The 21,602-nt window shown below is 44.2% G+C and overlaps 1 protein-coding gene across 4 annotated transcripts in view; it reads right to left on the bottom strand.

The window, feature by feature from the left end:
* Positions 1 to 21,602, bottom strand: part of LOC140453171 (RNA-binding Raly-like protein) — a 1,408,367-nt gene that overhangs the window by 775,012 nt on the left and 611,753 nt on the right. For all 4 annotated transcript variants that reach the window (XM_072547650.1, XM_072547651.1, XM_072547653.1 and 1 more), the window contains one exon: positions 10,282 to 10,554. In XM_072547650.1, coding sequence (XP_072403751.1) covers positions 10,282 to 10,537 — 256 coding nt within the window. In that variant the 5' untranslated portion in view covers positions 10,538 to 10,554. The remainder of the gene's footprint in view (positions 1 to 10,281; positions 10,555 to 21,602) is intronic.

The following is a 21,602-nucleotide window of genomic DNA, read 5'->3' on the forward strand; positions in this document are numbered from 1 at the left end:
CTGCAGATGCTGGAGATCAGAGCTGAAAATGTGTTGCCTGACCTGCTGCGCTTTTCCAGCAACACATTTTCACCTCTACCAATAAAAGCTAACACACCGTATGCCTTATCACAACCCTATTCACCTAGGTGGAAACTTTCAGGGATCTACATGCATGCACACTGAGATCTCTCTGCTCATCTACACTACCTAGAATCGTACCATTAGCCAAGTACTCTGCATTCCTGTTACTCCTTCAAAGTGAATCACCTCACACTTTTCCACATTAAACTCCATTTGCCACCTCTCAGCCCAGCTCTGCAGCTTATCTATGTCCCTCCGTAACCTGCAACACCCTTCGGAACTCCACAACTCCACTGACCTTAGTGTCATCTGCAAATTTACTAACCCATCCTTCCAAACCTCATCCAGGTCATTATAAAAATGACAAATAGCAGTGGCTACAAAACAGATCCTTGCGGTAACCCACTAGTAACTGAGCTCCAGGATGAATATTTCCCATTAACCACCACTCTGTCTTCTTTCAGCTAGCCAATTTCTGATCCAAACCACTAAATCACCTTCAATCCCATGCCTCCATATTTTGTGCAATAGCCTACCGTGGTGAACCTTATCAAACACCTTACTGAAATCCATATACACCACCTCAATTGCTTTACCCTCATCCACCTGTTTGGTCACCTTCTCAAAGAGTTCTGTAAGGTTTGTGAGACACGACCTACCCTTCACAAAACCATGTTGACTATCCCTAATCAACGTAGTCCTTTCGACATGATTATAAATCCTATCTCTTATAATCCTTTCCAATATTTTACCCACAACTGAAGTAAGGCTCACTGCTCTATAATTACCAGGGTTGTCTCTACTCTCCGTCTTGAACATGGGGACAACATTTGCTATCCTCCAGTCTTCTGGCACTTTTCCTGTCAACAATGACGACATAAAGATCAAGGCCAAAGGCTAGGCAATCTCCTCCCTGGCTGCCCAGAGATTCCTATAATAAATCCCATCTGTCCCGGGGGACTTATCAATTTTCACACTTTTCAGAATTGCTAACACCTCCTCTTTGTGAACCTTAATCCCATCTAGTCTCATAGCCTGTATCTCAGTATTCTCTTCGACAACATTGTCTTTTTCCATTGATGAAAGCTATTCATTTGGCGCTTCCCTAACTCCTCTGACTCTATGCACAACTTCCTACTACTATCCTTGACTGGCCCTAATTGCACTCTAGTCAGAAGTTGAGAAAAAACTTTTGCCATGTGAATCTAGGAGTGTGCAAGGAGTCGACTCAACACAGAGGCAGGTCACATGACCAAAAAGGACATTGGTCCAAACAAATTAATCTGTGTGCATGTGTATATGTACACACACATGCCTGCGTACAGACTCATCTTTCACTGGATCGTATTCAAGTGTGGAAACTTTGGCTGATTCAATAATTTCTTTGTAGGAGCCACTTTCCTGTTTGCACATTAGCCGAGTCAGCATATCACAGGAATCAAATGAGATACTTTCTGCTTCCTCGAGTTGTCAGTGATTTCATTGACACCTATAGGAGGCGCTCAAAGCCACAATTCAAGCCCAGGTTTTGGATGGTCTCACACAAATGTGGTTATATCATTTCTACCTATGATTGTCAAAGGTCATACATCCCAGAGTTCGCAAGTTACAGAGAGGAGATCTGAGGTGGAATCTTGGAATAACCACAGAATCCCTACAGCATGAAATCAGGCCATTCAGCCCATCAAGGCTACACTGACCCTCCAAACAGCATCCCACCCAGACCTAACCCCTTCACCAATCCACCTTGCCTGCTCTTGCCTGGACACTAGGGGCAAGTTAGCACGGCCAATTGACCTGACCTGCACACCTTTGGACTGTGGGAGGAAACCAGAGCACTCAGAGGAAACCCACACAGACACGGGAAGGTTGTGCAAACTCCACACAGACAGTGGCCGAGGGTAGAATTGAATCCGGGTACCGGATATTGTGAGGCAGAAGTGCTAACCACTGAGCCAATTAAAACTGATAAAATTGATCATATGTAACATCATCCCGATTTGAATAAAGTACAGGGTTTTCTTATGGTTACTTATCCAACGGAAGCATTCCCAGGTTGTCCCGGTCTCTTGTGTGTAAAGACAGTCGGAATATTGCAGAGGGAGGTATTTATATGTTCTAAGTCTTGCCTATCTTTTTGGGAGTGAACACTACTTCAACATTGTCCTGCCATTTTGATGAAGACCAAGTAGTTCCCAGTTAAGAAGTAGCTAGCTATTGGCTAAAGCCTCCTACATCCAGCACCAGTCCCAAATATATACTTTTCTTTTAAACCAGCCTTGTAATTAGTTACACAACAGTTTGACAACTGCATATTGCTATGTTTGACTATGCAGTCAAACAGCTCCTTATCAAAATAATGAATGAAGATTTATTTATCCTGGGGAGATGATTGCAAAGTAGCATTGTTATTGGGCTAGAAATCCCAAAGCCCAGGCAATTCCTTCAATGAATTCAAATCCCACCATTTAGTATAATCTAGAATTAAAACCGAGTTTAAGTAATGGTGGCCAAGGAGCAAACATTAACTGTTCAAACAACTCATTTGAAGGGGTAGCACAGTGGTCGGCACCATTGCCTCACAGCACCAGAGACCTCGGTTCGATTCCACTCTCAGGGGAGTGTCTGTGTGGCGTTTGCACATTCTACCCGCATCTGCGTGGGTTTCCTCCCACAGTCAAAAGATGTGTAGGGGAGGTGGGTTAGCCACAGGAAATGCAGGATTATGGGAACAGGATGGGTGGGATGCTATTCGGAGGGACAGTGCAAACTTGGTGGGCTAAATGGTCTCTTTCTGCACTGTAGGGATTCTATGATTCACTAACGTCCTTGAGGGAAGGAAATCTGCTGTCCTTACCTGGTCTTGACTACATATGACTCCAGACCCAAAACAACATTCTTGACTCTGAAATGGCCGAGCAAATAATCTGTTCAGGGGCAATTATGGATGGCTAATGCTGGTCTCGTCAGAGATACCTATATCCCGTGAGAAACAATATGGTAACATATCGAACTAAATTGAGTCCCACTTACAAATTCCTACCTTCACTTCCTTGGTCAAAGTATGCATTCATTTGATATTGGAGCTAGCTATTTGATGTGTAATAGGACTGAACACTGCTGACTATGCTTCAGGTTTGATCTCATCAAGTTACATCTGATCAGCTATTTCACTTGAAAGTCCTTTATGAATTTTGATCTCATCAACTTGCAAATCTGCCTTCAAAGGACGTTAAATTGATGAAACCAGAGGCTTTCTCAGTTTTGCAGTTCATCTCTGAATTCCGAAAGTGAGGTCAGATTCCTTAATATTTGCTTCTATTCGCACCATGATTCAATTTCTATTTCATGACAATTTTGTGGAGTTGGAGAAATTCACAGCACACAAACAGATCATTCACCCAATCAATGACAAATTTCTCCGCAGTAGCCAACTATCTTACAAATAATTAGCGAACGTCCTTCGAAATGAATTAATATTCTCGGCTTCAACAATGGTTGGCAGCAGAGAATTTGTCATTGCAACTGCACTGTGCTAACCTTCACTTTAATTCGTGTTAGGAATTGCTGAAAAGTTCTTCTCTGTCACCATTACATCAGCTACCAGGGAATCATTACATTAAAACTCTTCATCATTCTGAAGGACCACAAAGAGCTCATCTCAGCTTGCGTGGAAAGAGATATCACTGACTTGTTGTAAACACCTATCTTGACAAACCTGCCACAACCCATCCCTGGTTAGGATTTAATTAAGTTTGTGCTGCACCTTTTTTTGCAGTGATCAATAACATACACTCTTACTTTCTCATCTCCTCTATTGGGAGACAGAGGTCTGCAGATGCTAGAGATCAAAGTAGAGAGTGTGTTGCTGGAAAAACACAGCAGGTCAGGCAGCATCCGAGGAGCAGGAGAGTCAACGTTTCGGGCATAATCCTTTCATCCTGACGAAGGGCTTAAGCCCGAAACGTTGATTCTCCTGCTTCTCGAATACTGCGTGCTTTTCCAGCACCACACTCTTGACTCATGTCCTCTATCGACTTGGTCTAAAAATATTATCTCATGTTCCTCAGTGCACTTTTCACGCCTTGTCGAATCATCTTGTGTTGTGGCTTTCCAAAATATAACGAGGCACATGAGCCAGGGCATTTGGCATAGAGAGTTGTAGAGTCATACAGCACAGAAACAGACCTTACAGTCCAACTCGTCATGTGTTGACCAGATATTCGAAATTAATCTCGTCCCATTTGCCAGCATTTGGCCCATATCCCTCTCAACCGTTCCTATTCACGCCCCCTTCCAGATACCTTTTAAATGTTATAATTGTACCACCTTCGGCACTTCCTCTGGCAGCTCAGTCCATAGATATGAATTTCATATTGTAACAAGATCAAACCACTGGTATAAGATGTCAATTGTATTGTTAAATCAGCATATTATTATATATTTCGCAGTCCCCTGCATACTGACTTTGAAACAGGTACAGTTCCTGAACTGTGGGTTATTCTGATGATGCGAACTCTTGTGATAAAGTTAAGAGTACGTCCTAAACAAAACGTTTGGGGGCATCTGTTGGTGTTTATCAGAATCTAACTCCTGGCTGGCATTTTGGGCTCTGGAGGCTTGTGTTACGGAGCTCACTCTTGCCTTGGTCTTCAGCAGAGCCATGCAGATTCATGCCCAAAGGAATGTGTCGGCCTTTGTTCAGTGGCCCGCACCAGGCCCACTGTTTGTTCAATTTTAATGCTGTGGAAGTGGTAAAAGAAATGTCGGCTTGCTAAGGGTAGACCTCGGGGAACTTTATAATCTCAGTTTCGAAAATAACTGGCAGGTATCAGTCGGAAAGCTATGCATGGTTGGAGACTGCATCCTGAGGATGATCTCACACCTCCTGACCTCTGGGCTATAACATTAATCTCGTGCTTGTAGAAAAACCCAAGCCACTTTGCATCTGCTTATAAGCAGCCTGTACAAATATTGCATCAGGTAATAATTGGAAATAGCACTGTGTCAGTAATCGTGCAGCCATTCAGTTTAATAAACCTGTAGTAACAGTGGAGATGTGCAGATTCAAGATTCCCACAAGCTGTGAGTAAACACAAGCCCATATTTTGGTTTGAACAGACTGTACTCCAGCTGGAGTTAAACCAGGATTCCGTCTGGCTTTTCCAGCATGCTTTTTTTTTAGAACCTGAGATATCAGTCACAGATGAAACACAAAATAACTTAGCAGTGGAAATGCAAAGCAATTCTTGGTTCAAGCACAGTCCAAGACTGAAAACTCTGGTGACGCTGGAAGTGTTCTTAATGTGCAGAGATCAGGCAATTTCAATTATTTGCAAATGTTATCCACTCTTTTGTCAGTCCGACTGCTTTCTCTCTCTCTTTGGGCTCTATCCCCACCTATTGTTTCCTCCTTAACACCTTCCCCCACCACAACTCTGATGGTAGCCAGCTTTTTTCTAGCTACCATCACTTCTGAGGAAAGGGCTGAAATCAGTTAACTCTAATTTCTCTCCACGGATTTTCCAGCAATTTCCAGCAATTGTGTTTCAACTATTTATCCAATGATCACGAGTACATTCTGGCTTCTGAGAGCACACGTCATTTCTGACAATGTAAGTGGTCAAGCTGTCAAACATTAGGGCAGTACGATGGCTCAGTGGTTAGCACTGCTGCCTCACAGCGCCAGGGACCCAGGTTCAATTCCACCCTCGGGTGACTGCCTGTGTGGAGCTTGCACATTCTTCCCATGTCTGCGTGGATTTCCTCCAGATACTTCCCACAGTCCAAACATGGGTAGTTTAGGTGGATTGGTCATGCTCAATTGTGCATAGTGTGCGGGCTTGGTGGATTAGCCATGGGACATGCAGGGACAGGATAGGGCTTGGGCCTGGGTGGGATGCTCTTCAGAGGGCCAGTATGGACTTGATAGGCTGAATTGGCAGCTTCCACAGGGTAGGGACTCTATGATTCGTGACTTTATGTCAACACATCATTCATGTATTGGTCTAATCTGCACAAAAAGGCAACTAAAGTTTACGAGTGGCAGTCATGTGAATGTTGTGGCTGTCAAAAGCAGATTGAGGATCGGTTACAAATTTCCCTTCGCTGGTGCTGATCAATTAAGTGCCAATTCTAGCAGCGACAAACTAGTATTTCTGGAAAGTGGGAAGAATTGATTAACCTGAGCTCATTAGATTGGCATTAGGAAAACTCAGGAGAAAGTCAGGGCTGCGGATGATGGAGATCAGAGTCGAACAGTGTGGTCCTGGAAAAGCACAGCATCCGGGGAGCAGGAGAGTCGATGTTTCGGGCAGAGGCCCTTCATCAAGAAAGAAGCATAAGCCTATCATCATTCCTGATGTAGGGCTTATACCCGAAACGTCGATCCTCCTGCTCCTCGGATGCTGCCTGACCGGCTGTGCTTTTCCAGCATCACACTTTTCAGTCAGGAAAGCTCAGTTCAATATTGTCAAAAGCTCGCACAACTAGCACCAGCTGCAGTGCCATTTTTAGGTATTTGCAGACCACTTTGGATCAGTGCTGGTCATTTCCAGGTTTCACCGGCGTTTCTTGCATCAGGCTGAAACTTATGACAGACCTTTCCTGTCTCTCTCTCTCTACGCAAGAGCCCACTCAAACCATGGCAAAAAGCAGAAACAAGAACAGAAATTGATGGAGAAACTCAGCAGGTCCAGCAGCATCTGTGAAGAGGAAGCAGACTCTGAGTCTGCCTTCTCTCTACTGGTGCTGCCAGACCTGCTGAGTTTCACCAGCGATTTCCAGTTTCCGTTTCAGATCTCCAGCGTCCCACAGCGTTGTTTTCTTTGAAAAAGCGGTCTTAATCTCAGCCGGTTCAAATCAGTGAAGACACAAACATACCCTCCCCACCCCAAGTCACTGCTACATCAAAGAGAGAGGAGCAGATGGTGTGGATGAGAGGCAAAGCTAGTGTTTCGAAAAGGATAGAACTGTAACATGATAGGAAAAGAGCAAAGGGAAGTGAGACCAATAGGATAGCTCTCTCAAAGAGCTGGCACAGGCTTGATTGAATCCTCACTCACCCATTGAGGGATGGCAATGCTGGGCAGCTGAATATTAGAAATATAGAATCCTGACAGTGTGGAAATAGGCCCTTCGGCCCAACAAGTCCACACCGATCCTCTGAAGAGTAACCCGCCCAGACCCATTCCCCTAACCTACACACCCCTTGACATTATGGGGCCATTTAGCAGGGCCAATTCACCTCACCTGCACACCTTTGGATTGTGGGAGGAAACACATGCAGGCATGGGGAGAATGTGCAAACTCCACACAAACAGCCCCCGAGGCTGGGATTGAACCCCCCCGGGTCCCTGGCACTGTGAGGCAGCAGTGCTAACCACTGAGCCACCATGCCACGCTGAGGTTGAAAATCAGCTGGGCACTTATAGGACTCTCTTCAGCCAACAGCCCAGTTATGCTGTTTACTAAAAAGCCAGGCCCTGGAGAGCACACGCCACTGCTTCAGAGCAAGATCCACTGCACATTTTCACTTGTGTTTTTTTTTGCGATCAAGTTAACGAGGTGAGCCCCTTAGTTAGTTATGTTAAATCTTCCACGGGTTAATCCAATGATTTATATAAACTTGCATGTTTCAAGCTAAATAAGACAGACATTGCATGCTGTACTGTCAGTGATGATGCATGGATCAGGCCTACTCCGAGGTAAACTGCTCCTTTTCCTTTCTCACTCTGTCACCCTTGGCAACGCTCAGTCTTCAGAAAACCACCTGGCATCACCAAGTATAGAACGTAACCTTTCCCTCAGTCTTACAGGTAGCTGGCACTCTAGGTCTGCACCTTTCAGTGGAATAAAAGCTATCACACGTACAATCTAGCATGTATGCGCAAACTAACCCATCAATAAACTCTCTGAATAGGATGGCACAGTGATGGAACAGTCCTGAACACTTTGTGTTTAGTGCACAATGCGTGTGGCCATTCCAAAATAATACATCACTGCATCAAATCGATAGAAACTCAATCCTCTTCCACATCAGTCACAAAGCTGGAAGGATTCCCCACAGAGTGGGGATCCAAAGTTATCAATCTTTCTCAAATCTTGCACCACTCCACTATTAGTCTGTTGATTATCCAGTATCCTGGAGACATGCATTACTCCTGCCAGCTCTCCTAAGATCCATCGGGACAGTTTCATCTATAGATGACCGGTGCTTCCAATGCCTGGTTTCTGAGCTCTGACCATAAGCGTGAGGCAGTTGTTCTAGGCACCTTGGAAAAGCTTTGCTCTCACAATGCATAGCACAAGTTACAAATTAGCATCGAGAAGGTTTTCTCTTCAAAGACTGCAGACAAATAAAAAGTTGCTATAATCATAAGGTTAGAACTAGAAATCCTGGTGATCGATGACCCCACTTGTGAAACTGAACCTTTTTGTCTATATTTTTTCAATTAGACAGTGATTTCAATTGTGTTGCCAACTGGTGACATTTTTGAGTTCAATCATTTATATTAGTGCAAAGGGACTAAAAGTTTATTTTATTTAGGTTCCTCATGGATGTTCAATGTTAACAGGCTGTTACTGAAATCGCCAACCACTGCAGCTGAAGTCTCACTCAAAGCAAAAGCAAATTCCCTGCAGATGCTGAAATAAAAACAGAAAATGCTGCAAATTTTCAGCAGGTCTGGCAGCATCTGTGAGGACAGAAACATAATGAATGCTTCAGGACAATGACATTTTATCAGAACTAGAGGAATATGGAAATTGCAACAGGTTTTTAAGCGAGTGAAAGGGGAAAGATAGAGATACAAACAGGAAGGTTTCTGAGAGGGTGGATGCTGTGAGAGATTAAATAACAGAGTGGTGACAATGTCAAAGAGAGTGGTAATTGTCTTTATGACGAAACAAAGGATTTGTTCAGAAATAAATGCAAAGTTCTGGTGACACACATCTGGTCTGGAGACAGAAACAGAGCTAACGTTTCGAGTCCAGTCTACTCCTTCATCAAAAACCCATTCTGAAGGAAAGTCACACTTGGCTCGAAACATTCATTCTGTTTCTCTCTTCACAGATGCTACCAAACCTGCTGAGTGTCTCCAGCAAATACAGTATTCAAGGATTTATCCAGATTGGGTATGAACAGTAAAAACATGATTAATAATGTCAAAAAGCCAAAAAAAAAACCCTTGGAAAATATGATGAAAGAAACTTAGAGCTTGCAGTTTAACATTGCTAAGTCCAGAATGCTGCAAAGTGCCAAACAGGAAGATGAGGTTCTATCCCTTCAGCTCTCTTTAACCTTCATTGTAACACTGAAGCAGACCGAGGTCAGAGATGTCAGTATGAAAGCAGGGTGAAGAATTAAAATGATAAACCACTGGTCGCTCAGGATCAACCACTAGCAAGATCCCAAGTGTCCAGCGGCTTGTCTCTTCAAGGTTTCACTTTGCTCTCGCACTGACATCTCCGTCCTCGGTCTGCTGCTGTTTTCCAATGAAACTCTCCGCAAGCTGGAGTTAAAGCATGTCAACTTGTGTTTAGGCACTTTACAGCTTTGTGGAATCAATATTCAGCTCAACAATTTCAAGACTGTAAACCCAGCTCCTCCTCTCATCTTTTCTGGGGTTTGGGCATAGCTGTTCATTATTCTGCCATTCACACTCACACTGAACAAATTCTTTGTTCGTTTATTATAACCATGACCACTCCCTTTGTTTCTGGTACTGTGAAACCTTTGGTGAGTTCATCGAATTCTTCCCCCATACCTTCATCCCTCCCTCCACCCTTTCAGTTACTTATAAAGTATTAGGGTCCTATTTTCTTTCAGTTCTGACAAAAGGTCCTTACTCTGAAATATTCACTCTGCTTCTCTCTCCATTGACACAGCCAGACCTGCATTTCCAGCACCTTGTGGTTTTATTTACAGATGAGCTCTCACTTTACCAGTGTCTCTCAGAGCCACCCTGGGATCTTAAAGAGACCTGAAACGTGAGACAAAACAAGCGGGTTGGAGAATGGTGAGGCAAGTGCAAAGTAGAACAATGTCTGACACAATGTGAGATGGTTGCAAAGCAAGAATTTGTTGCTCATCCCAAATATGAATCACTGATCATTCTAATCAACAGGACAGCTGCCAATCTGGCGTGGCCCTTTCATGTGACAATGTTTTTTTCTTTTTAACGCTCTCCTTCTGTAAAGCTTGATGTCATTACTCACCCAGTGGTTGCCCAGCCACTATCCTGTTGTGTTCTCCAGCCACTGCAGCCCGGGCATTCCGTTCAAATACGTACTGCACAAACGCATATCCTTTGTGCACAGAGCACCCCACTATCTTGCCGTACTTCCCAAAGATGGCCTCCACATCTGCCTTCTTCACAATGGCTGTGTTTAGGTTACCAATGAAGACTCTGGAGTTGATGGACTTGGGGTCATTTTTATTGGTCACATTACTGGTCACTGACTTACTTGACATTTTCCTCTAGGAGGGACCTGCAAAAGTATAAATGAACTTTGAGCAAAGAATGATCTACGCAGCTCGTTGTAAAGTTTCATTCTTTTAGGTTCTCTGTGCATAGGCGTTAATTAAGTCACTAACGGGTTGGAAAATGAGGAATTTGAATCAAACAATGGCATTAATTCTGCGCATCGTGCTGCTGATTACTGCAGCACTGACGCTGCTTACTATGCAGGTGGGGATATGAGAAAGCAACCACACTGCATTCTGCTCATAATCCAATCCATGCCGGGACTGAGTTGAGGAATGTAACCTGGAGGTTATCACAACTCCAGATCGCGTGTGGGAATGCAGGTATATTGTCAGACGGACTGTCCAGGCTGAACAACACCTGCGCAATGAGGAGATACTTGTGGAAAAGTCCACTAACCCTTGAAACAAGAAAACTCTTAACATAGACTCATTTCAATTCAACGAAAGATAAAGATGGGGAGTTAAAAAAAAATCACCAGATCTTTTGCAATATTAAAAGCAAATTACTGCGGATGCTGGAATCTGAAACCAAAAGAGAAAATGCTGGAAAATCTCAGCAGGTCTGGCAGCATCTGTAAGGAGAGAAAAGAGCTGACGTTTCAAGTCTAACTGACCCTTTGTCAAAGCCCTTTGTCAAAGCCGGCTTTGACAAAGGGTCAGTTAGACTCGAAACATCAGCTCTTTTCTCTTACTGCCAGACCTGCTGAGATTTTCCAGCATCTTCTCTTTTGCAATATTGAGTGGTTTGGTTTCAAAGTAGTTTCTCCAAAGAAAATTTGTAACCTTCCCTAAATAGTTGATGAGCATCCTTTCACATGGAGTCTTAACATCTATGAATGCCTCTGAGAGTTCAGTCACCCTGCAATCTTGGGTTATAGAGCTAATAATCCAAAGCTAGCCCTGAATCCCATCTTCAACAGAAATCTCAATTAGCTAAGCACAGCACTAATCAATAGTGAGAATGAGGAAAATCAGCATGGTTTGCAGTTCATTACTAAAGTCCTTGGTGTGACCTGAAAAATGCTGATAGAAACATAATGATATTAAATAACGTTGCGTTTGTGCTTTAAAATACATTCAGCATACACTGCTAAGTCAAGGAACATCTTTGAATTAATGTTAAATGAGATGATTTGAGTTCAGGAGCAACTTGGATTTCTTTAGAACATTTAACCAAGTGAAAAATCCCAGGGGGCTTCCTATGAACTATTTCTGGTGATAGTTGACATTTAGCCACTTTAGGAAATTAGTAGAGGTTACGAAATAATGAGGTCCAAGAGATGGGTTTGAAGTGGAGAGGTACCGCAAACGAGCTTCAGAGCCAGGCAACGGAGAGGGATTAAAATTGTGTCTGAGAGGCTGGAATTGGATGAACATAGAGTTCCCAAGGGTGAGACAGCTTGGGAAGAGAAGGAAGTGGTGAGGCCATGGAGGATGTGGACACCAGGGTAAAACTTACATCATCAACGGGATAGGGAGGAGGGAGGAGGGGGCGGGCAGTGTAAGTCAGTGAGCGCAGGAGTGTTGAGTGAACTCGTCCCAACGTATCTTCAATGGAAACTGTGTCATTGGTTGTTTACACACACCAAAGAGGATCAAATTCAGAGAAAACTGATTGTGGTTTGCTCACCCACTTGGGACACCATGAGGTTTTGATCCAGTGACTTTATGCACAACTATAGTGATTTGTCAACCTTCTTCATTATACCTGTTGAGTAGATGTCACAGAGAGGGACTGCTTTGAGAGCAAGGCTGCTTGCAGACTGTGTACTGAGGCATAAACAAGGGAACTGGGCATCCGAGAAACAATTCCAAGTGTAAGATTATCTCCCTTTATCAGAACTTTGCGGCAGTTCTCCAGAAAACACACTTTGCTTTTGATTCCAAGTGTTTGGGTTAGAGTCCTGTCTTGGGTACCCAAGGTGAAAACAAAGCCTGGTTACTGTTTGTTTCCATGAGCCAGCAGACTACAAGCTATTGGACAATTTCCAACAGCCACTTTGGAATTCTAATAACACAGAAGTAGCAAATGGTGAACAATTTGATTCTGGAGGTGAAGGACACGTTAAATTCTCATCAGTCTTTAACTCCAGGAAGACAGTGCTTAACATCAGTGCTATAAGCTAAAGTACTAGACCATTTAGCAAGTCAAACATGCTCTCTGAACTTACTTACCCAAATGTTTTCAGACTAAATTTTCTACCTTCTTAATATCCCTTAAAGAATCCTAATTTTCCAGGTAAATGCCTTTATTTTTCTTTGAAACAATTGTTATTTGATTTTGTATCTCTGGTTCTAAGTTCTCATCAGGTTTTTATACAGGTGTTTTATAAGCAGCTTCTTTTAATGTATTTAATTTCAATTCTTTGAATGTATTCCCATTTCAAAAGTAGGACCCTGTCCTTGTCTAGCCTAATGGTTCCCTTCATTACTTACTTAAATCATTCCCATGTCTCCTTTTCTCCACACGTCATCAAAATGGAGATTCCTCCTCTCAGGCACAGTCTTGGAAAACCATTGTTCATACGTTCCTCCAACAACGCAGCCACCACCAATGTCAGATTCACCGGTCTATAGTTCTCAGGCTTCTCCTTACAGTCTTTCTTAAATAAAGGCACAACATTAGCCACCCTCCAGTCCTCCAGCATCTCACACATGCCTGTAAATGATACAAATGTCTCTGCTAGGGACTCCACAATTCCTTCCCTAACTTTCCACAATGTCCTGGGATACACTTGATAAGGTGCTGGAGATTTATTCACCATTTTTCTTAAGGCCTCCAATGCCTCCTCTTTTGTAATGCGGATTCTTTCAAGACATCAATATTTATTTCCCCAAGTAGCCCAGCCTCCATTTCTTTCCCCACAATAAAAACTGCCATGAAATATTTGTTTAGTATCTCTCCCATCTCCTGTGGATCCACACATGGATGAGAGATTCACTTGATTCCAATTGTCTGTACCCAACATATACCTCCTTCTTAATTTTTACCAGAGCTTCAATCCTTTATTCATCCATTGTTCCTTACTCCTACCAGCCTTGCCTTTGACTCTAACAGAAATATAGAGTCCTAAAGTCCTACAGCATGGAGACAGGTCCTTTGGCCCAAGCCGACCAAAATGTCCATCCACACTAACCCCATTTCACTGCACCTGGCCCATATCCTTCTAATCCTTTCCTATCCACGTACTTGTCCAAATGCCTTTTAAATGTTGTTAATGTACCCGCCTCAATCACTTCCGCTGGCAGCTCATTCCATATGCGTACCACCCGCTGGGTAAAAAAGTTGCCTCCAAGTTTCCCTTTTATTCTTTCCCCTCTCACCTGAAACCGATTCCCTCCAGTCCTCGATTCCCCAACCCTGGGAAAAAGACTGAGTGCATTCACCCTATCTCATGATCTTACACACTTCTATAAGATTCCCTCTCATTCTCCTACACTCTAAAGAAAAACGTCCTAGCTTGTCCAACCTCTCCCTGTAACTCAGACCATTGAATCCTGGCAACATCCTTGTAAATTTCTTCAGCACTCTTTCCAGTTTAATAACATCCTTCCTATAACAAGGTGGCCAAAACAGAACTGCAGCTTCACCAACATCCTGTACAACTGCAAAGTAACTTCCCAACTTCTATACTCAGTGCCCTGACTGATGAAGGCCAGTGTGACCAAAGCCTTCTTCCCTGCCCTGTCTACCTGGGACTCCACTTTCAGAGAACCCTCGACCTGAACTCAAGGTCTCTCTGTTCTGTTACACTCCTTAAGGCCCTACCATTCACCATGAAACTCCTACCTTGATTTGACTATTCAAAATGCAAGACCTCATGTTTATCCATAACAAACTCCATAATTCCTCTTAACTCTTGTTATCGCAGTTTTGAAAACCTCCAATTTTCCAACACAATTGCAACATTTAAAAGGCATCTGGATTGGTATATGAATAGGAAGGGTTTAGAGGGATATGGGCCAAGTGCTAGCAAATGGGACTAGATTAGGTTAGGATATCTGGTTGGCATGGGCAACTTGGACTGAAGGGTCTGATTCCGAGCTGTACATCTCTATGACTTTATGACTCTATTGTCCCTTTACCTGCAAACAGCCTACCCCAATCAACTTTTGAGAGTTCCTGTCTCATACTGCCAAAATTGACATTACTCCAATTAAGAACATTAGCCTTCACACAAGGCCTATCCTTTTCCACAACTATTTAAAACTACTAGAATTCTGATGACTTGCCCCAAAGTGCTTCCCCACTGACACCTCAGTCACTTGCCCTGCCTTATTTCATAAGAGTAGGTCAAGTTTTGCTCCTTCCCTAGGAAATACATCCACATATTGAAAAAGAAAATTTTCTTGAAGACACTTAAACTCCTCCCCATCTAACCCCTCAACACTACGGCGGTCCCAGTCTATGTTTGGAAAGTTAAAATACCTTACTATTTCAACCCTACTTTTCTTTTAGATATCTGAGATCTGTCTACATTTTTGCTCCCCAGTTTCCTGCCAACCATTGGGGGGCTGTAGTACAATCCCATCAAGATGAAAATCCCTTTCTTATTTCTTAATTCCACCCATATCGCTTCACTGGGCGATCCCTCAGAAAGCTCCTCTCTAATTCAGCAGTAACGATTTCCCTAATCAAAAATGCCACTCCCCCTCCTCATTGAGTTGCTAGTCCGGCCCCTTCCACAGCCATGTTTCTGTAGTAGCTATGATATCCCAGTCTCATATTCTCATACATGCCCTGAGTTAATCTGCCTCACCTCTAAGACCCCTGGTATTGAAATAAATGCAGTTTAATTCCTCAGAGTTACCTCGTTCTCTGACTTGCATTTGCCTGCCTTGTTTAATTAACTTGCTCTCTTTAACTTCTGAACCATCCTCATCTGTTCCTCTATTCTCATTACTACCTCCACCTCTGCTAGTTAAAGGCTCCAAAAGTCACCTGCAAATCTCCCTGCCAGGATATTGGTCCCCCTTCAGTTCAAATGAAACCTGTCCCTTTTGAACAGGTCTGTTCTGCCCCAGAAGAGATCCCAATGATCCAAAAATCTGAATCCTTGTCCTCTGCACCATCTCCGCAGCCACTGATTTATCTGCCCTCTCTTCCTATTTCTACCCTCGTTCACACGGGGCACAGGGAGTAATTCAGAGATTACCACCTTTGAGGTTCTGCTTTTTAACCTCCTACCGAACTTCCTGTATTCCCTTTGCAAAGCCCTAACCCTTTCCCTACCTATGCTATTCTTATGAGTGTGTACAACAGCCTTCTGCTTCTCACCCTCGCCTTTGTCAATATGCTGCAATCGTTTTAAGACATCCATGACCCTGGCACCAGGGAGACAACATTGATCAGGAGAATCGACATTTCGAGTATAAGCCTTTCATCAGCAATCAGGCTTGTGGGTCAGGGCTGAGAGATAAATAAGCGGTTTGGGGACAGGTAGCTCAGAAAGTGATAGGTGGATGAAGATGAGGGAGAAGATGATAGGTCAGACAGGGGAGTGATGGACTGGTCCAGAGGGCAGTGCTACGTTGGAGGCTTGGGACTGAGATAATGTCGGGCTGGGGAAATGAGGCAGTTGTTGAAATCCACATTGATCACGTGCGGTTGTGGGGTCCCAAGGCTGAAGATGAGGTGTTCCTCCTCCAGGTGTCAGGTGGTAATGGTTTGGCTGTGGTGGAGGCCCAGGACCTGTATGTCCTCCAACTTGGCACCGCCCTCTGGTAACATCCATCACTCCCCCCCTGACCTATCACCTTCTCCCTCACCTTCATCCACCTATCGCATTCTCAGCTACCTGCTCCCCAGCCTCACCCCCCCTCCCATTTATATCTCAGCCCCGACCCAGAAGCCTTATTCCCGATGAAGGGTTTAGGCCTGAAACGTTGATTCTCCTGCTTTTCAGATGCTGCTTGACCAGCACAACACTCTCGACTCTGAGCTCCAGAATCTGCAGTCCTCACCTCCTCCAAGACAATATACCATCCTGAGTTCTCACTCGTGGCCACGGAATCTCCTGCCTGTGTCCCTGACTGGCCAGGCCCCTATGACAATTACTCTTTTGAATCTTGACAAACCCCATTTTAACAGCAGATTCATTCTTGGTGCCCAAGATCTGGCTGCTGTTTCTCTGTTGCACTGAGAGGCTATCTCCAACAGAACTTCAAATGGTATATCTGTTCAAGAGAGGGATAGCCCCAAGAGATCCTGCACTACCTTCCTACCTCTCCCAACAGTCACCCATCTCCCTGAGTGAACCTGCAGTGTAACCACCTCCCTAAAGCTACGAACCATCACACTCCTGTATGCTCCTCAGTGGCTCTAACTGCCTCTCCAGCCAATCCAAATGGTCTGGTATTTAATGGCTCCACACATAGTTCCTACAGACATAGCCTCCAATGAACTGCCTGATGAAGTGGGGGATGCGGGTACGATTATATCGTTTAAAAGACATTTGGATGGTTACAAGAATAGGAAAGATTTGGAGGGATATGGGCCAGGCGCAGGCAGGTGGGAGTAGTTTAGTTTGGGATGATGTTCAGCATTAACTGGTTGGACCGAAGGATCTGTTTCCGTGTTGTGTGCCTCTATGACTCTAAGTTCATTCCTCCCACGAACCACTCTCTGTGTCAAGAAAATGCATAGCACGTCTTTCTTAAATCTCTCTACTCTAACCTTAAAAATGTGCCTCCTTGTCTTGAAATCTCCCATCCTAGGGAAAAGACAACTACCATTAACTCTATCTATACCCCTCATTATTTTATAAACCTCTATCAGGTCACCTCTCAACCTCTTACCCTCCAATGAAACAAGTCCCAGCCCATCAGCCTTTCTTTATAACATAAACCTTCCACTCTCAGCAACATCCTGCTAAATCTCTTCTGAACCCTCTCCAGCTCATCGCTGCCTTTCCACTAACTTTGCGAACAGAACTGCATACAGTATTCCAGAAGAGCCTCAAACACATGACAATAATGAATCAAATTTTAAAGAATCAAAATCAAGGCCCACTTTCTAGAACTCTATGAATCTACTGGCTGTTCAATAAAAATCTGGAAAAACCCATCTGGTCCACTGAGGTCCTTGGGGGAACGAAATGGCCATCCTTAGTTGGTCTAGCCAACATTGAGAGTGTGGCGCTGGAAAAGCACAGCAGGTCAGGTAGCATCTGAGGAGCAGGAGAGTTTATGTTTTGGGCATCAGCCCTTCATCAAGAATCAGGCTCATGCCCGAAACGTCGACTCTCCTGCTCCTCGGATGCTGCCTGACCTGCTGTGCTTTTCCAGCGCCACACTCTCGACTTTAATCTCCAGCATCTGCAGTCCTCACTTCCTTCTCCTTGGTCTGGCCAACATGCGCCTCTAGACCCATAGCAATGTGGTTGGCTTTTAACTGCCCTCTGGGATGGGCAATAAATGCTGGCCCAGCCAGCGATGCCCTCAGCCCGTGAATGAATGAAAAGCATTGTCTCGAGTACCATATGAGGAAGCTGTAGTTGGCATAATGGGTGCTGGTCGATGACATCAAAGGAAGTAGTTAGTGGGGCGGGTTAATGGAGGGGGAAGGAAGGGAGCCAGAGTTCACAGAACTGTTGGCAGGAAGATAGGTTTGATTGGATTAGAGAGTCTGGCAGGAGCAAGACCAACAAAAGGTTTCAAACACAAAGATGGACATTTTAACATCAACTGCTGGAATATTGCGTGCAATCCTGGTCACCTTCCTAGCGGAAAGATGTTGTGAAACTTGAAAGAGTTCAGAAAAGATTAACAAGGATGTTGCCAGGGTTGGAGGGTTTGAGCTATGGGGAGAGGCTGAACAGGTTGGGGCTGTTTTCCCTGGAGCATCGGAGGCTGAGGGGTGACCTTACAGAGGTTTACAAAATTATGTGGGGCATGGATAGGGTAAATAGACAAAGCCTTTTCCCTGGGGTGGGGAAGTCCAGAACTAGAGGGCATAGGTTTAGAGTGAGAGGGGAAAGATATAAAAGAGACCTACGGGACAACTTTTTCACGCAGAGGGTGGTACATGTATGGAACGAGCTGCCAGAGGAAGTGGTGGAGGCTGGTACAATTGCAACATTTAAGAGGCATTTGGATGGGTATATGAATAGGAAGGGTTTGGAGGGATATGGGCTGGGTGCTGGCAGGTGGGACTAGATTGGGTTGGGATATCTGGTCGGCATGGACGGGCTGGACCGAAGGGTCTGTTTCCATGCTGTACCTCTCTATGACTCTATGATTCTAAGTCATTGTCCGACCAGGAACCAAAGCAATTCAGTAAGCACAGGGACTGCTGAGTGAATTAAGGTTGATGAGAGTCAGGGCAGTAGAATTTTGGATGAGTTGAATTTTAAGACAGGGTGGAAGGCAGTGCAGGAGAGAATTAATAGCATTGAGATCTAAGGTTATGAAAATGTGCAGGAATGTAGGGCTGTAATTGGAAGATTTTGTAAAGCTGGACTGACAATAGCAGCAGCCAATTGTGAAAAAATATGTATTTATGCTGCTAAGTAAACACCGTGTAAATGTATTCTGAAACAAACAGGTTAAAACAAAGCAACTTAGGACATCTGTGAATATCTTACTTAATCAGAGTTTGGCCACTCCCATTAGTACACAGGCAAAATACCGTCTCTGCTGACAATGTGAAACAAAGACAGGGATTTCTGGAAACATGCACTAGTACAGGCAGCAGCAAGTGAGTTAATGTTTCAGGTCAATTATCGACCTGAAAGACTCACTCTGTTTTTCTGTCTACACAGATACTGCCCGAACTGCTGCTTGCAGTTTTTATCCCTTTTTCTGCATTTGGCATGTTCCTAACAACTGTTCCAAAATGAACTAGCTCCCACTTTTTGGAGATGCCGGTGTTGGACTGGGGTGCACAAAGTTAAAAATCACACAACACCAGGTTATAGCCCAACAGGTTTAATTGGAAGCTAGTGTACCTCCCTGACTCATTCCAAAGGGACATCTTCTGACAATTGGATGAGTACTACCGAATTTATTCTGTGTACGTTATTTAACAGAGACAAGGTTGATTTTGAGTCTTATCTTTTCTCATTATTGTGGCTACATATTGATCTTTCAATCTTCTTCTGCTTGTCGTACTGTTTTTATGTCTGATTTTTGCAATATTGTTTGAGCAAATATTCAACCAGGGAGTTGTTCCCAGGTACATATGCAGAATGCAGAACAGAAACTTGTAGCTTCTGAAGCCGAAAACGCCAATTGATATCGACGATAGTCAAGACAGTTCTCCTCAAGTACTCCAGACAGCCTGAATGACCTGGCCTTACCAGTCAATCCTTGAAGGGATGACTTGATTTGCGCTCAACCATTCCCAGTGGCTACAAAATTGTAATCAAAAGCCACTGAGATAATTGTGAACCAATGCACCAGTATTGGAATGTAACAACGACCTACTCTTGTGAATTAGATTAGATTAGATTGCCTACAGTGTGGAAACAGGCCCTTTGGCCCAACCAGTCCACACCGACCCTCTGAAGAGTAACCCACCCAGACCCATTTCCCTCGGACTAATGCAACTAACACTATGGGCAATTTAGCATGGCCAATTCACCTGACCTGCACATCTTTGGACTGTGGGAGGAAACCAGAGCAAACCCAAACAGACACAGGGAGAATGTGCAAATTCCACACAGATAGTTGCCCGAGGCTGGAACTGAACCCACATCCCTGGTGCTGTGAGGCAGCAGTGCTAACCACTGAGCCACCATGCCGCCCCCTACAAGCCATTTTTAGAATACTGTGCACAATTCTGGCCACCCTGCCAAAGGAACGATGTTATTAGACTGGGAGAAGGTGCAAAAAATATTTACCATGATCTTCCTGAGACTAGAGGGTTTGAGTTATAAGGAGAGGCTGGATAAACAAGGACTTTTTCCCCTGGCATGTCAGATGCTGAACGGTGACCTTACAGAGATTTATAAAATCATGAGAGGTGAGATAAGGGGAATAGCCAGGGTATGGGTGTTTAAAGCTAGAGGGCCCAAGTTTACGGTGAGAGGGGATTGAAAAGGACCTAAGGGGCAACTTTTTCATGCAGAGGGTGGTATGCGTATGGAATGAGCTGCCAGAGGAAGTGGTAGAGGTGGGTACCATTGCGACATTCAAAATGCATCTGGTGGGTATATGAATAGGAAGGGTTTGGAGGGATGTGGGCCAAATGCTGGCTAGAGACACAAGAAATAAATTCCATGGGCTGTGAAACCCTCTGGTACACTGCGAGGTTCTGAAAGTTACAAATTCTCCCTACTATACTTCACTCTCAAAGTCACCACGGAGCTACTGCCTGAAGCAGTTGTACATTGGCACAGTGGGTAAACTGTTGTGAAGAACTGCCCAGATTAACCAGGTTCCAATTGGAAGGGGCATGCTCATTTGTGGAACAGTGTGAAAAACAAAGGAACTGATAACTGTTCCCCTTTATCAGCTTCTCATTGCTAAGGAACAAAATGTCTTGTAGTCACCCAGAATGCGACGCGCTCACTGCTTATAATTCAATGCGTGACATTAACTCTGCTGTAATTTGTTAGCACTTTAATGGGCATCAGGCTGAGTGTGTCAAAGGAAGACCAATTACTAAAACTGACAGGGCAGTTTGGAACATATTAATTATCTTCGATGGCACATTAACCAAGTTATCCTTTGCTGCAGTCTCCTCTCTTCCCTCACCGCGTGAAGCCTTTGCAAAAGTGGCACCAAATTATAGCTCTGCACTCAAAGATTGCCGGCCGCTTGAATGCACTTGGTTTAGCATCATTCAAACTTTCCACTGCATTTGATGTCTACTCTTCCTTTCTGGACCGACTGCTACTTCTGATAACTGTCCCGATGGTGTCTTTATCTCATGAGTAACCTTGTCAGATCCAGGGATGGAGGGAAGCAGCTTTGTGAGACTCTGTTATGTATTTCTGCCCATGCTCCTCTAGCATTAATCCCCTCCCTGACCCAAGGAACTTCAATTTCTGACGTGTTCAAACACAGTTTGAGACACTTGCCTTCAGGTGAGGCAGGGGATCAATAC

The sequence above is a fragment of the Chiloscyllium punctatum genome, chromosome 26 (assembly GCF_047496795.1).
Source record: "Chiloscyllium punctatum isolate Juve2018m chromosome 26, sChiPun1.3, whole genome shotgun sequence".
In the NCBI taxonomy this organism is placed as follows: Eukaryota; Metazoa; Chordata; class Chondrichthyes; order Orectolobiformes; family Hemiscylliidae; genus Chiloscyllium; species Chiloscyllium punctatum.